This window comes from Temnothorax curvispinosus, unplaced genomic scaffold (genome assembly GCF_003070985.1).
Source record: "Temnothorax curvispinosus isolate PA1 unplaced genomic scaffold, ASM307098v1 QBEX01002449.1, whole genome shotgun sequence".
NCBI classification, from domain to species: Eukaryota; Metazoa; Arthropoda; class Insecta; order Hymenoptera; family Formicidae; genus Temnothorax; species Temnothorax curvispinosus.
The window spans coordinates 71045-83725 of NW_020212229.1; the positions used below are offsets into that span (position 1 = coordinate 71045).

The 12681-nt window shown below is 39.3% G+C and overlaps 3 protein-coding genes across 3 annotated transcripts in view; all 3 read right to left on the minus strand.

The window, feature by feature from the left end:
• Positions 1 to 1565: 1565 nt before the first annotated feature.
• On the minus strand, positions 1566 to 2458 carry LOC112451659. Its single transcript, XM_025011428.1, has one exon. It carries the CDS (start codon positions 2247 to 2249, stop codon positions 1974 to 1976), a length of 276 nt encoding a protein of 91 aa, XP_024867196.1. The 5' UTR covers positions 2250 to 2458; the 3' UTR covers positions 1566 to 1973.
• Positions 2459 to 2540: 82 nt separating this feature from the next.
• LOC112451658 (mutS protein homolog 4-like) lies at positions 2541 to 10132 on the minus strand. Its single transcript, XM_025011426.1, has 17 exons — positions 9957 to 10132; positions 9470 to 9608; positions 8706 to 8770; positions 8470 to 8618; positions 8139 to 8332; positions 7945 to 8066; positions 7651 to 7868; positions 6501 to 6695; positions 6231 to 6417; positions 5996 to 6135; positions 5830 to 5933; positions 5551 to 5770; positions 5377 to 5478; positions 5019 to 5132; positions 4448 to 4656; positions 3622 to 3817; positions 2541 to 3552 (listed from the first exon to the last, which is right to left on the minus strand). The coding sequence occupies exons 1-17, from the start codon at positions 10063 to 10065 to the stop codon at positions 2656 to 2658; spliced, it is 3360 nt and encodes a 1119-aa protein (XP_024867194.1). The 5' UTR covers positions 10066 to 10132; the 3' UTR covers positions 2541 to 2655.
• A 510-nt stretch (positions 10133 to 10642) lies between these two features.
• LOC112451652 (rho GTPase-activating protein 21) overlaps positions 10643 to 12681 on the minus strand; it is a 32923-nt gene continuing 30884 nt past the window's right edge. Inside the window, exon 24 of the transcript XR_003040397.1 lies at positions 10643 to 12373. The gene's annotated coding sequence lies outside the window, so the exon portion shown is untranslated. The remainder of the gene's footprint in view (positions 12374 to 12681) is intronic.

A 12681-nucleotide genomic window follows, 5' to 3' on the forward strand; every position in this document is an offset into this window, starting at 1 on the left:
AGGAAAGAATAAGAAAAGAGAATTTATCGATATCAGATAAGAATTTGATTTACAAACTAAAAGAGCAATTCGACTACATCGATTTTTTAATCTAATTTAATCGGGCATTTTAAGCAGTCGTCGTGTTATCTCTTTTGTATACAACTTTATATTTTCTTTAGGTCCAAGATGTATTAATATCTATTATTATTTTATTCTTCAATATACATATAAACAATAGATCGCCGTACAACACGGAAGATGCGTTATATGTTATATAAATCCGTGTTATAAAAAGATAAAAAAAAGTTGTTATTATATACATATATGTATAGATTATAATTTTTTCTCTTTTTCTTCTTTTTACGGTTGAATTATTTTACTGCGCTGTATTTTATTTAATTACTTAACTCTTTATAATTTGTTGTCATAACTTTTTTACTTCTTTTCCGCACTTTTTTTCAAGTTGCTTGAAAAGAACAGTATCTTGAAGCACGTTAAAATAACATGTTATTGCCAAAAGATTTATTGACGCAAATATTCTCCTTCCTCGATCCGCTAGATGCTAGAAAGTCAGTTGTACAAATATAACATGCGTGCTTTGACCTCGGAAGAATCCCAAGAATTAGCAGCGACCAGTCTACGTGATCTTACGCACGCACGTGTACGCAAAATATTGCTATAGATACATTTATCTAATTGTAAGCCAGCGAACATAGCTCATTGTTAACACCTATACGTAAATCGCGTCTGAGCAATAATAATTTGCGATTTGCCGGCTGCGTAAATTTCAAACGTCGAGGACGTGTGCGAATGCGTGGCAAGTCGTTTTTCAACAACAAAGTGATATTTTATACGTGCGACATTTTCGCATATCCGAGTGTAATTGCAAGGCCACGCGGTGCAAAATACCGAGATCGCTAGGCGTTGGCCTCGTCATGGATTGGCACCGTCGAGAAAATTCAGACGCATGAATGAATGTTGAAATAGCGTTAACGAAGCGTTTAATATTGCTTTTTTTCTTAAATTTACGATACTGGAAACAATTTAAGACCTGATACTCCGGAAGCTTTTCGGAGAGCGAGACTGTGGAACAACGGGGCATCGAAAATGTTCCCCGATGAATAATAGTGTCCGACAGTTTCGCTTTCGGCAGTCACCTTCAAGTGGACTTAATTAAGCTTTATTCGCGACATACGTGGAAGCTGAGAGAGCTTCGAGCTCGTCAGCCTTGACCCATTTTCGTGTCTTCGACCGGTCTCCTCTTCCCCTCTCTTTCATGCGCTCCACCATTACGCGCTTTAAAACTTGGACCTTAAACGACACGATACCGACTTCTTACGCGCTGGTTTATCGAAGGCAAAGAGATAGACGGTATCGTACGAAAATATCGAATAATCTGTTCGATTTATTTCCTTTTATCAATGTTAATGATTGTGAACAAAGTGATCTTAAAGCAGAGATATTTTTTCATGTCCTTGAGCCATTCTCTACGTGAACGTAGAGGTTTGGAAGTGATTACGCGACAACATTAAGGCAAAGAGTATTTTATTTGTTTGCTATGCACTTTGTATTGTGATTGTAATGGCATATAGAAACGTCCCGTTATCTCATTCAATATCCTCCTCGCAATAATCCCATTCTTCCTCTCGAGATCGAGTATCGTAACCTGGTGAGTGTGGATTTTTAATCGGAATCCTAGTCGTCGTATCGGGCTTTCCGATACCTAGAGCGGTCAGCATTCCTGGCGAGTTTAGAACAGAGATTTGTATTAATCAACAAACTCCTGCATTAGATAAAAATTATGAATTATCGACCGCGCAATAACACGTCGACCTCTTAAAGTTACAAGTTATTTAGCATAGAATGCCGTCGTAAATGAGATCTTTGTCGATCGAACTTTTTGTTTTGTGAAATATCTATGAAATTTTTTTAATATTCACGAGGACTTAACGAGTCCGCAGGAACGAAGTAGGTCTTGAATATGTAACAAATTACGTATTGTGTGTGCTATTTCGAGAGGCGCGTAGGGTATATATGCTTGACATTAGACCTTTCAGTTTTCCCATCATATCAGTTTTATCCTGCTCCTCCTCTTCCGTCGCCGGCTTCCTCACGCTCTGATAGATCATATATCCGATACCGAAGACGTGATTAAATACGAATTGCGCGGTGCAGAGCACCATAACCACGAGAATAGGCAGGCAGAGGCTGGCCTCGAAGTCGTCGAGATACAAATTCACCCATTCCGGTAGCAGGTCAGCAGACATTCTCGCGTGAAAGTTTCGCGTTTCCTCTCGGGTTTAACCTTTGTATTTCGATTTTGCGATATCGAGAACAATCGTCGACCGTTCGAAGATCATTATCGCCCTTTCGCCTTCATCACGCCGTGAAGCTACTTTAATCTTGCAATTTTTTATGTCTCTGCTCGAAAAAACGCAGCTGACGTATCTTGTCAATTTCGTCGCGAAGAGCGTCTTCGTCTTGCGCACTCATATGTTCGCGGCTCGCTAATGTGAATTTGCCGGGAATCGGCATGCACGCTTATCTACGCGGGCACGATAAGGGAATAGATAAATCGAGAGTGTCACTTAACGTTTTTATTTTTCATCATAAATATATATATTATGTGAATGAATTGACGTACGATAAAACACGTTTTTATTTTAACATTATTTACAGTAACATCTCCACGTCATCTCCATCGTCCGAGATGAGATCCAGTTTAAATGGTACTCGTTGAGTATCATTGAAGAAAGCCTCTTCGTCGAAATTGTCGCCCTCGATCTGCCGAAAGATCTTCGCCTCTTTCGCTCGCGCGGTCATCTTCGCTACATCGCTCGGCGTTGATTGAGACGGTATTGAATGGAGCGGAGTGAAGTCTCCCTCGGACAAACAGTAATCGTGATACTGGAACGACTGAGAAGACCTGAGGGATGTCGACGGAGAGGCTGCTATCGATCTTGCAGCGAAACTCGATCCTGGATTCGTTCCTCGATGTGGCGATATTGTTTTCGGGGTGCTTGCCGCGAAGGACGTGCAAACGTAAAATCGCGGATCGTTCTTCGGAGATTGCGGAGAAGAGCTTGGATTAACGGACGATGACATATCTTTATTGACTGTGTTTTGCGACGAAAATGCCGTTCGATTTACTATGACCTCGTGAATCGATACTGCCTGCTGAGTGTCGTTTTTGTCTATTTCCATCGGCTCGTCTTGCACCTCCTCTTCGTTCATCTTTCGTTCATCTTTATTCGTCTGTTCCGTTAACAATACGTCGTCCTTCGTCCCTATCGTTAAACCATTATTCGACGCGACAAGATTTTTGTCTTCCTCACGTTTCTCCCCCCGTTCCTCACGTTTTCCACGTTCTTGCACGACGTTTGGGGATTTTGTTGGAATCAGCGCTCTTTCCGTTTGCTCACTTTGCTTACTTAGATCCAATTGCTTCATGACATTTATTATATTTGCGAAAGTGAAACGGTCATCCTCCAATAGCGCGCGTAACTGAACGACCGCGTTATAACACGATTTCTCCCATGACAGAGAACTCGTGACGGATCCAAGATTATTCTAGAAAAATTAAATATTCGAAGTATGTTTAATAACGTTCAGTAATTTTACAGACGTTTATAAACTCACGTTTTGTGCGTTGACGGATGGCTGGGACGCGTACTCTCGCGCTTTAATCGTAACGCATTTCGGTAGAGAGGACACTTCCGCTAGAGCGATTCCGTAGTGATCCGTAGGTCCGGTTCCGGGATTCAATTTGTGAGTATATATCAGATGCAGATCGCCCGATTCTTCTGGTTCCGCGGTTTTCGTCTCGAAGCAATGGCTGAAGAACCATAATATCTTATTTTATGCTAGACCCTATGCAGAATAACTTTTTATTGTAACAATATTGGTTAACAATATATATATATATATCTAATTTTTATGTTGGATATAGATTAATTTGTCATATTATAACTGTATTGCAAAGTAGACGCTCTCTCTCTCTTTTTGACTTAATATTAGCAGTGCACTTGCATTTTATTAATAACCAATATTAGCTTTGCATTGGGAAATATTGGCCAAAACACTCCCAATATAACTAGTATTCAGCCAACATGTTGCCAATGTATGTACTACTAGGAAGAAATTATATATAATATATGTATATGTCACGATTGTTTGTTGTGCAATAATGATGTAACTTATGAAACAAGTTTTCCAGAAAATGAGTTTAAATGTTTTAAATTATTAAAATTTTACATAATTTTTAAATATGATTTTGGGGTAATAAAAAGAACAAAAGTATTTAGTTATATATATTAGTTCTTATCATTCAGTGTATTGAATGTTCTCACCATTTTTTGCAAACAACTAAAAAATGACACTTTTGCGACATAGCTAAATGGACATTTGATAGCATAGTTGTAGCAAATGATATATGTGTGTATAATTGTGTAAGATTTCCACGTACATTGTCACGTTGTGATACATATTGCTCAGCGCGGTGAGGTGCAAAAAGTGTGTCGCGGCGAACGTGAACGCGGTCGTCAGCGATAATTTCTCGCATATCGCCCAAGCGATGGCGGAACCCTCTTCGACCGTAGTATGTCTGCAGAGCTCGTCCAGTACAACGAGAGACTTGGGCGTGACGGATTGCAGGATGTATTGCGCTTCCTTCATCTGACGTAAATAAATCAGTAATTATACTTTAACCATGGCACTGATTGTGAGTATAATTAGGTGTCAATAGTCTCGCCTTGAAAGCACCGGTTCTCGTTAGATGACTAAAGTCGACCAACGTTAAGCATGGCCAGTATCTGATTGGATAATCACGTGGGAACACTTGCGTATGTGTGCGATATTTTTAATAGAAAAGTTAGAAAAATGTGTATCCATCTCACATGAAAAACATGGTACTGTGTCTTAAAAAGAGCACACACATATACCATACACATATACTGTACGTTTATATATATAGAGAGAGTGAAAAATGTATAGGAAGGAAAAAGAGGTATATATAATTACAGTTATCACACGCTCACCTCGAGGACATAGGCGGATGCATTGAGCTCGGCGTCGTCGCGAGAGCTAATCCTACAAAGTATGCGATCTGCAACGCGAAACGTTGCCTTCGTCGCCGGCACGTAGGAACCGATCTGCAATATAAGACGCGAGTAACGGGTACGTTGGTCAAGATACCGATATGTCGGGTCGTTACCTAGTTTTGTGAAACGCTAAAGCAAAAATCTCCTGTCTGATCGAGTATGTATCACGCTTTAGACTAACATGATTCTCTTACAGCAGTGTGTTTTAGTTTTTAATTACGTGACAATGAATATTTAATAACGATTCGGAAGACAAACGCGAAGAGACCAATCGATAAATGTGTTCTCACGTCACCTGCGCCATAATTTGAAGTAGAACGATCTGTTTTAAATACGTAGACTTGCCGCTCATATTTGGTCCGGTTATCAGATGAAAATTATGCGTGACTGAAGCGTTCTGCGTGTTTCAAGAAAAAAATAGGAAAATATCGTTATTTGTCTCGAGTCTTGTTTAACGTTCAATGCTCACCACGTCGTTAGCCACGGGAAGATCTCTGTTAAATAACTCCATAATAGGGTGTATCGAGTTTATTAATTCTAAATTCGTTCCAAATGACGGTCTCGTGTATTCCGGATTACAACTGATTTGCGCCAAGGATAAGACCAAGTCCAATTCCGCCACGTCTGCGCTTAATTGAAACAAGCAGCCGACGTGTTGTCGGATATCCTCCAGTAAATTGGTTAGCAACCTACAAATTATTGTCTCATTAATACAACGAGACGCGGGATCTCTCGAAAAGTAACTTACGTGTTGCTCATCATGTAAATCTCCTCGCAAGCCTTCTTGCATTGTTTATTCAATGTTAATAGTGCCGTCGTCGTTGTTGTGAAGGATCTCCTGTTCTTTCGTGCCTGCGTAATCGCGAAAGGTGTTAGGTGCAATTAAGATTATGTGTTAATCAGCGATGAGCTACCTGAATAAATTCCGCCGGCAAGTCCGAGATTTTCATGTTCAAGCCCCGCGGTATGATGACGTTTATATGATAGCCCAAGTTCGTGTTGTATTCTAAGGACAATGGAAGCTTGTGTCTCACGGCTAACTGCTCCACCATGCCTATTTAAATAGAGCCACAAAATTACGAAGTAATTTTTCGTCATTTTCGCCGTCTGAATATATGATTTAAATTTATGTTATTATAATGCATTTACTTTTCATGTCGTTGATCAACTCGCAATAGATTTGCCGAGCGACGTCCAGCAATTCGTTGATATCAGCTTTTATAGCGAAACACCGCTGCATACTCAAAGAAGTGCATCCTTTCACGAATCTCGCGTCCGCGTGTATCAGCGTTAAAATCTTATCCTTCATAACTCGGAATTCTGAATTTTCTAAGTTCTGCAAGTGCGAAACCATTATTCGTGATCGATGTGGACAGACTACGAACAGATAATATTAATAAGTCGCGAGAGAGCGCAAACCTTTCGCGTCTTTACAAAGAACGGATGAATGCCGATCGCGAGAATCGCCTCCAATTCCGGAATGGTGTCCAGGCAGCTCTTTAAGAGCAGCGCATAATTTAGATTTCGCTCCGCGTTTTGCATGTCGTTGACGTGCAGAGGTTTAATTGCTAACGCCAGCAAACGGTCCGTCCCGAAAAGGCGTTGTACCACTGGCTGCAAAATGTATGATACAAATGTAATCCAATTGTTGGTTTACATTTAAGAAGTTAAAATCACTGACTGATTTATTCATAGTCCGATCTTCAAGATCGTTTTAAGTTCGATCATGGACGATCTTAAAATTCCATCCAGCTTACGAAATAATTTTATAGCGTCTCAAGATCGTATTTAATTCTTCAGTGTCCGCTGAAGTCTCACAGGCGCTAATCGATCTTTTATTTATCGCCAAACCAAGCGATCTGGATTACAAAGTTGAGACACCTGTTACCTCTCCCTCTAGCCCTCCTCGAAGTATCTATATGGACTATCTATGGACTATATAGATGAAGTATCTATGCACTATCATCAATATCAGTCGCATGTGGAAGGATGTGGAGAGTGTTTTCTCGAGATCCCTCTTTCCCGGAGTCTTAACGCCACGCGATTATTTATGTTACAGTAAGGTAATTTTTTATTAATTAATTGCAGTAGATTGTTATTTTTTAGTATTATTTATGTTTTAATATTATTATATTATATTATTATTACTTTATATATATATATATATATATATATATATAATATGCAAATTATAATTAGCTTTTATAACATTTTACTAGTTCTGTATTACAAAAAAAATAAATAAATAAATAAAAACAATATGTTCCTTGTGCTATTGTTTCTTAATTTAGACTTGTATTTATTTTGTTTTATTTTATTTTATAAATTGATATTTTATTTCTAACATTTGGAACATATTTCCTATATGTATGTATTTTGAGTAATATAAATAAAAAAATACGTTAGAAATGGAAAAGGTTAAACCGAAAATAATGTTTATGAGTAAGATGAGATGGGTTCTGTAGACGCTGCACGCGGGTAACAACGGCTCGCTGAGTAATGCGAATACTGGAGGGTTAAGACGATCTTGGATAAGATCGGCCTATGTAAGTAAGTAGCGCGTGACAACCTGAAGACTGGTGCACAAAGACTGATTTGCCACCAATTCCGCCACGCAAGATTGCCGATCGGCGATTAAATGCTCGTTGCACGGAGGTTGAAGAATGGAAGCGCGCAGAAGTCTTCTACCCATGGGGGTCAAGCAGCGGTTCATCGTGCCCAGCAGACTGACGATGGACTGTTTGGACTGCGAGACGACCAGCTCGAGACTTCGTGCACTCTCTATATCTGCACAATAATTGTCGATGTCGTTTATCATGAAACATCGTTCTCGTATGAAACTAGGGTTCGAGCTGTAGTTTACCAATCATCGTGGTGTTCGGTGATCCTTGAAACTCTATCCTCACTGATTTCGGAGCGTAAACCATGTGCTGGACGTATTCCACGTACTTGAGCAATGCCGCAGCGGCGGCTAAAGCGTAATACCTAAAAGAGATAATTAGTCGGCGCTTTATATGATTAAAATCATTAATTACAATTAATTTAAATAGCGGTTACTTTTGTTTCACTATTAACTCCACGGTCGAGTATTCCCTGGCGCATAGGGTTCGCACGCGTTCCATGCCGGTCGACTCGTTGAAGTGTATTCGCGAAATCGGCGTGATGTTGAGCGTGTTGAATTTCTCTTTGATCGATCTGTACAGTTTGTTCCCACGGCCGTGATGTTCGCACATTGTTTCGGGCATCAGTATCTTAAAAGAAAGAAAAAAAGAAATTGTGTGACAAAAGAGATACTTTCTCATTAAATGTGACTTTTTCTATCGGATCAATGATCGCTTTAATTTATTTTTATCTTCTAATTTAAGAAGCTTCATTAAAACGTGCTCACTTCTACCGGATCGAGGATGTTGATTTTCGTCAGAGTATTCACGTATGTTTGACAATCGCTGATTTGACAGAGCATCAAGTACGGATATTGAAGATCTATCGCTGCCAAACCGACTTCGTTTCTAGCGTCTCCTCGGCCGGCAGTTAACGCTAATAACAATTGAGAGATCTGTGATTAAGGCATAAGGCTAAAGAATAAGTTACTTACATTTGTGTTATTATTCAACATTCGCTTACCGATCACTACGCAGGATTCCGCGTTGCTGGACGTACCGAACGGTGTTGATCTCGGATTAACCGAGCTAACAGATATCGAGAAATTATATTTTTAACGAAAAATATTAGGGAAATAAGATTATACAGAACGATTTTTTTTTATTAACTAGGTTGGATTATGGTTCTTTCTAGGTGAAAATGGAAAATGGAAGAAGAGTAATGCTACTTTTTTCGCGGATACGGGGATGTATCTGCAGTAAGAAATTATACTTTTTAATGAGCTCTTCTGTTTTTTTTTTACATAAATATATATAGCCTTAGCCAAAATTGTTGGGCATCCTATTATAATAAAGTTGTTCCAAAATAGCATTTATTTTTGAAAGAAAAATAAAAAGTAAACGTATATACGCGTTTATAATAATTAACACTTTAATAAACAACTCTTAAACAATAGAAGTCTTTCCTGATATTAGATTCACTACTGCAAAATGAATATCAGGCACGAGGGTGCCTAATAATTTTAGCCAAGGCCGTACTCTTCAGTCATACTGTGTATAAGAATATTAAGAGGAAATGATCTGAAAGTCAATAGTTAGGGAAAATATATTATTTTGACAAATATTATTTCTTTTCTGATCTTTAGTCAAGAATATTAAGATGAAATTATCCAAAGCTAGTAGTTAAGGGGAAAAAATATTTGTTTTGACACGGTTTTTAACCATTATTATAGAATCTCTCATCCCCTATATAAAGAGAGACTCGTAGGCGCGAGATTTATAGCTCACCCCACGCTACGACGAGAAGTGCTCGGCAAGTAGGATGATGTTGAAATGCAGTTCTCTCTGCGATTGTGCTTTGGCGTCTTTGCATTGGCATTCGCGGGTCCAGAGTTCGTCGGTGGTCTCAGAAAACCCGAGTCGAATTCTACGTGCGTGCATAAAAATGCGCAGAATCCAATTGTCGGGCAGCGAAAGAGCGGCAGATGCGGAGGACGCAGCCAAGTGTAAAAAAAATTCAGAGCGTATCGATATTTTAAATAAAAAATGATGATAAACAAAAATCATTAAATGAGTATCAATACGCGGATGCGAACCGTAATCGATCTCAATCAATTCACCGTTAGAAATCGAATAGAGATTCGCGTAGCGATAGTCGTTAGGAACTCCGTTGAAATTTCATCATATTTCTAAATGTGAATCGGCAAATTGTGAAAATTAGACTTGTTGATTTTTTTTAGCGCGGCGATGCGCGACACGAATAATGGCCACTTACGATATTTCGGAAAGATGTTTGTGGCGCGTTGCGCGTTTGGTGCCGAGACGATCCTTCCTCTCGCATAAGCGCGCCGTCCTCTTGGCGGAGCGGCCTGTATTACATTCATTTCGCCCAGCGAGGAGGCGAACAGGTTCTATGAGATTCAGATCGCACAGCTGGCCGTATAAATCTTAGATCTATTCTCTGTAGCCTACGTTAAACTGTCTGGATTTAAAATCAGATGAATACGTAATTAGAGAGAAAAAGGGGAAAGACAAAAACTCCAAAAAGCTCAGCTACGACCACGGTGGCTTACACCGTGCCTACGACGAACAAGTCTGTCGTCGGTCGCTTCTTTCACGAATCGTCTGAACTTATTCACTGTAGCTACACGTCTGTGAAGTTGACGCGACATTCTACGAATTTCAAAAAAATACTACCAAGGAAACGTTTAGAACTATACCTCACCGATTTTGATGGGCTTTGGATATTGTCGTAGAGTAACAAAAAATAATAGATATGTATTTTTTAAATCAGTTTTAAAGCATGTATTAAGGCCTTGGCACATAGAAAAACTTAAGCAGTAAAACTCTCTGAAATCGCGAGGTATATAAAACAAATGTTTTAGTCGCTTAAAATTCAACATAATTTGACTTAAATGCGGAAGACAGGGATGCAAACGCTTGAAAAGTTTTCACTCTCTCTTTTTCTCATAGTAATATATTTATTTACAATTTCGTGCTCCTTTAAGAATTCGCGACAAACGTATCCGCTTGGGTTAATAATAAATAACGCGATCGCAATCGCTGTCCCTCTCGAAATAAATATCGCTTCTTACCGTCGTCTCTTAGAATTTAGTTACATTTGTATTTACATGCATAATCAAATCGATTGTCTCGGCTACTTTACGCTTCGGATTCCACGATTCGCGCGAACAATAACTATGGTATTACGTAAAATTGTTTAAACGACTGGGCGTCGCTCCAGACAGACAGAACAGATAACACGTGATGTACGGTGACTCGCGCAAAATTTAGCTGCACGTACGTATTTACACATTAAATCTTCCAACACATAAACTTATCGTAGCAACATATTGCGCCGATTCCGAGTGAATTCGACATGTATACATTAACGATATTAAAGTTAATATATCGCGCGCAAATTCCTCTATAATTCGCGGACGTATCATATCCGCGATCGAAATTCCAGTCGCAGCATTGAATTGGTGGGTTTCTCCACTCGGATTTGATATTCATTTATCGATAACTTGGATACAAGCACGACGCGGCGCGTTGACCGCTTAACGCAAATTATAGGTAAGATAAAGACAGAGTTTTGCATAGTGTAAAGTGTAAAGTATCTCGGGGGGTATACAAATAATGCAACACTAACGATCCACACAGAAGACCCAAGCGTCTGAGAGTAACTGTCTTACGGCGATACAAGAACGATACACATACGTGTTGCACCAGTTAACGTATCATCCTCGTAACGGGGCACAATGGGAAATCCGGCCGAGCTAGGCAAACGACGTGATTCCATCCGATCACGTAGGAATCTTTGTTCATCCTGGAACGAGCAGATTTCCCATTATGCGAGGCACCAAATGTACATTATAATTGACGGCACCGTTCGCGTTCTGCCTTCTTTACTGCACGATAAATTTTACAATGACGTAATAGTAGTAGTACTTATTGTTAGACTGATCGTTAATATCGATCACAATGCACATAGAAAATAGGTATTCACACGCGCTCGTGTAAAGTTCCGCACACACGCACAGCATTCAACCGCAGCACGCATAACGATATGTGTACGTACATCAATAGACGCGCGATCGATTAAAATTTATCACATCATAGACTTTTCATCGGAGAGCTTACGTAAAAAAACAGTTTTCTTAAACACTATGGATGCTATCTTTCAAAGAACTTTCAAGTGTATCGCTTGCGACGACGTGTTCCGGCGATTATACGCCCGCAAAACGCAGTCATGATTTTTATCCTAAAAGTCCACCTTTGTCACATGCGTTAAAAATAATGCATTCTCGCGTAACAAGTACCAATCCGTACACGAGGATCGAGCCAGTTTCGCACGCGCTTAGAACATGATCATTGAGTGATTATTAAAATATAAATTTAAAGACATACAATATAATCACCTTACTATATTTAATCGAACCATCTCGCATTATACATCTTATGTACAATAAAATGTAAATTTCTGTAAAATTCGTAATTTATTGCATATCCCCGTAGGGTTCGCAATCTACTACCAATACTATCCTTCTCCTCTCACTTAAAGAAACCAAAGCGACCTGCAAAACGTGCAATACACCAATTGCACATTTCAAAGATATTGGAAATCTAGAAAGTCATCGCTCGCGAGAATCGCTCGAACAGAAAAAAATATGCCAAAGCAGAAAGATCAACCTGATTGTCACGTTCTGTCAAAAGTTAGTCAGTTCGTCCGTTTTTGGGTCATTGAATTTTGCTCGCACGTAACATGATAATGAAAGTTCCTCAGAAAGCAATTACATTGGAACTGAGTGACATCGCAATAGAAGAAGAGGCATATAGTGATATCATAGAAAAGGAAGGGACAGCACATTCAATCGCCCGCGGGTGGCATTCCCAATTATATTTATTAAATTTTGTTTTGGTGTGAGAAAGAAAAACATATTTACATTCTCGACCTTCTATGACCAATTTTGTAAGCTTTATCTCATTTAGTATCAAGC

Coding starts and splice junctions, on each gene's coding strand:
- LOC112451659 (XM_025011428.1), bottom strand. CDS start 2,249: ATGTCTGCTGACCTGCTACCGGAATGGGTGAATTTGTATCTCGACGAC.
- LOC112451658 (XM_025011426.1), bottom strand. CDS start 10,065: ATGAATGTAATACAGGCCGCTCCGCCAAGAGGACGGCGCGCTTATGCG. Junction 6,136..6,230: donor GTTGATCAACGACATGAAAA/GTAAATGCATTA, acceptor CTATTTAAATAG/GCATGGTGGAGCAGTTAGCC. Junction 3,818..4,447: donor ATGTATCACAACGTGACAAT/GTACGTGGAAAT, acceptor ATGGTTCTTCAG/CCATTGCTTCGAGACGAAAA.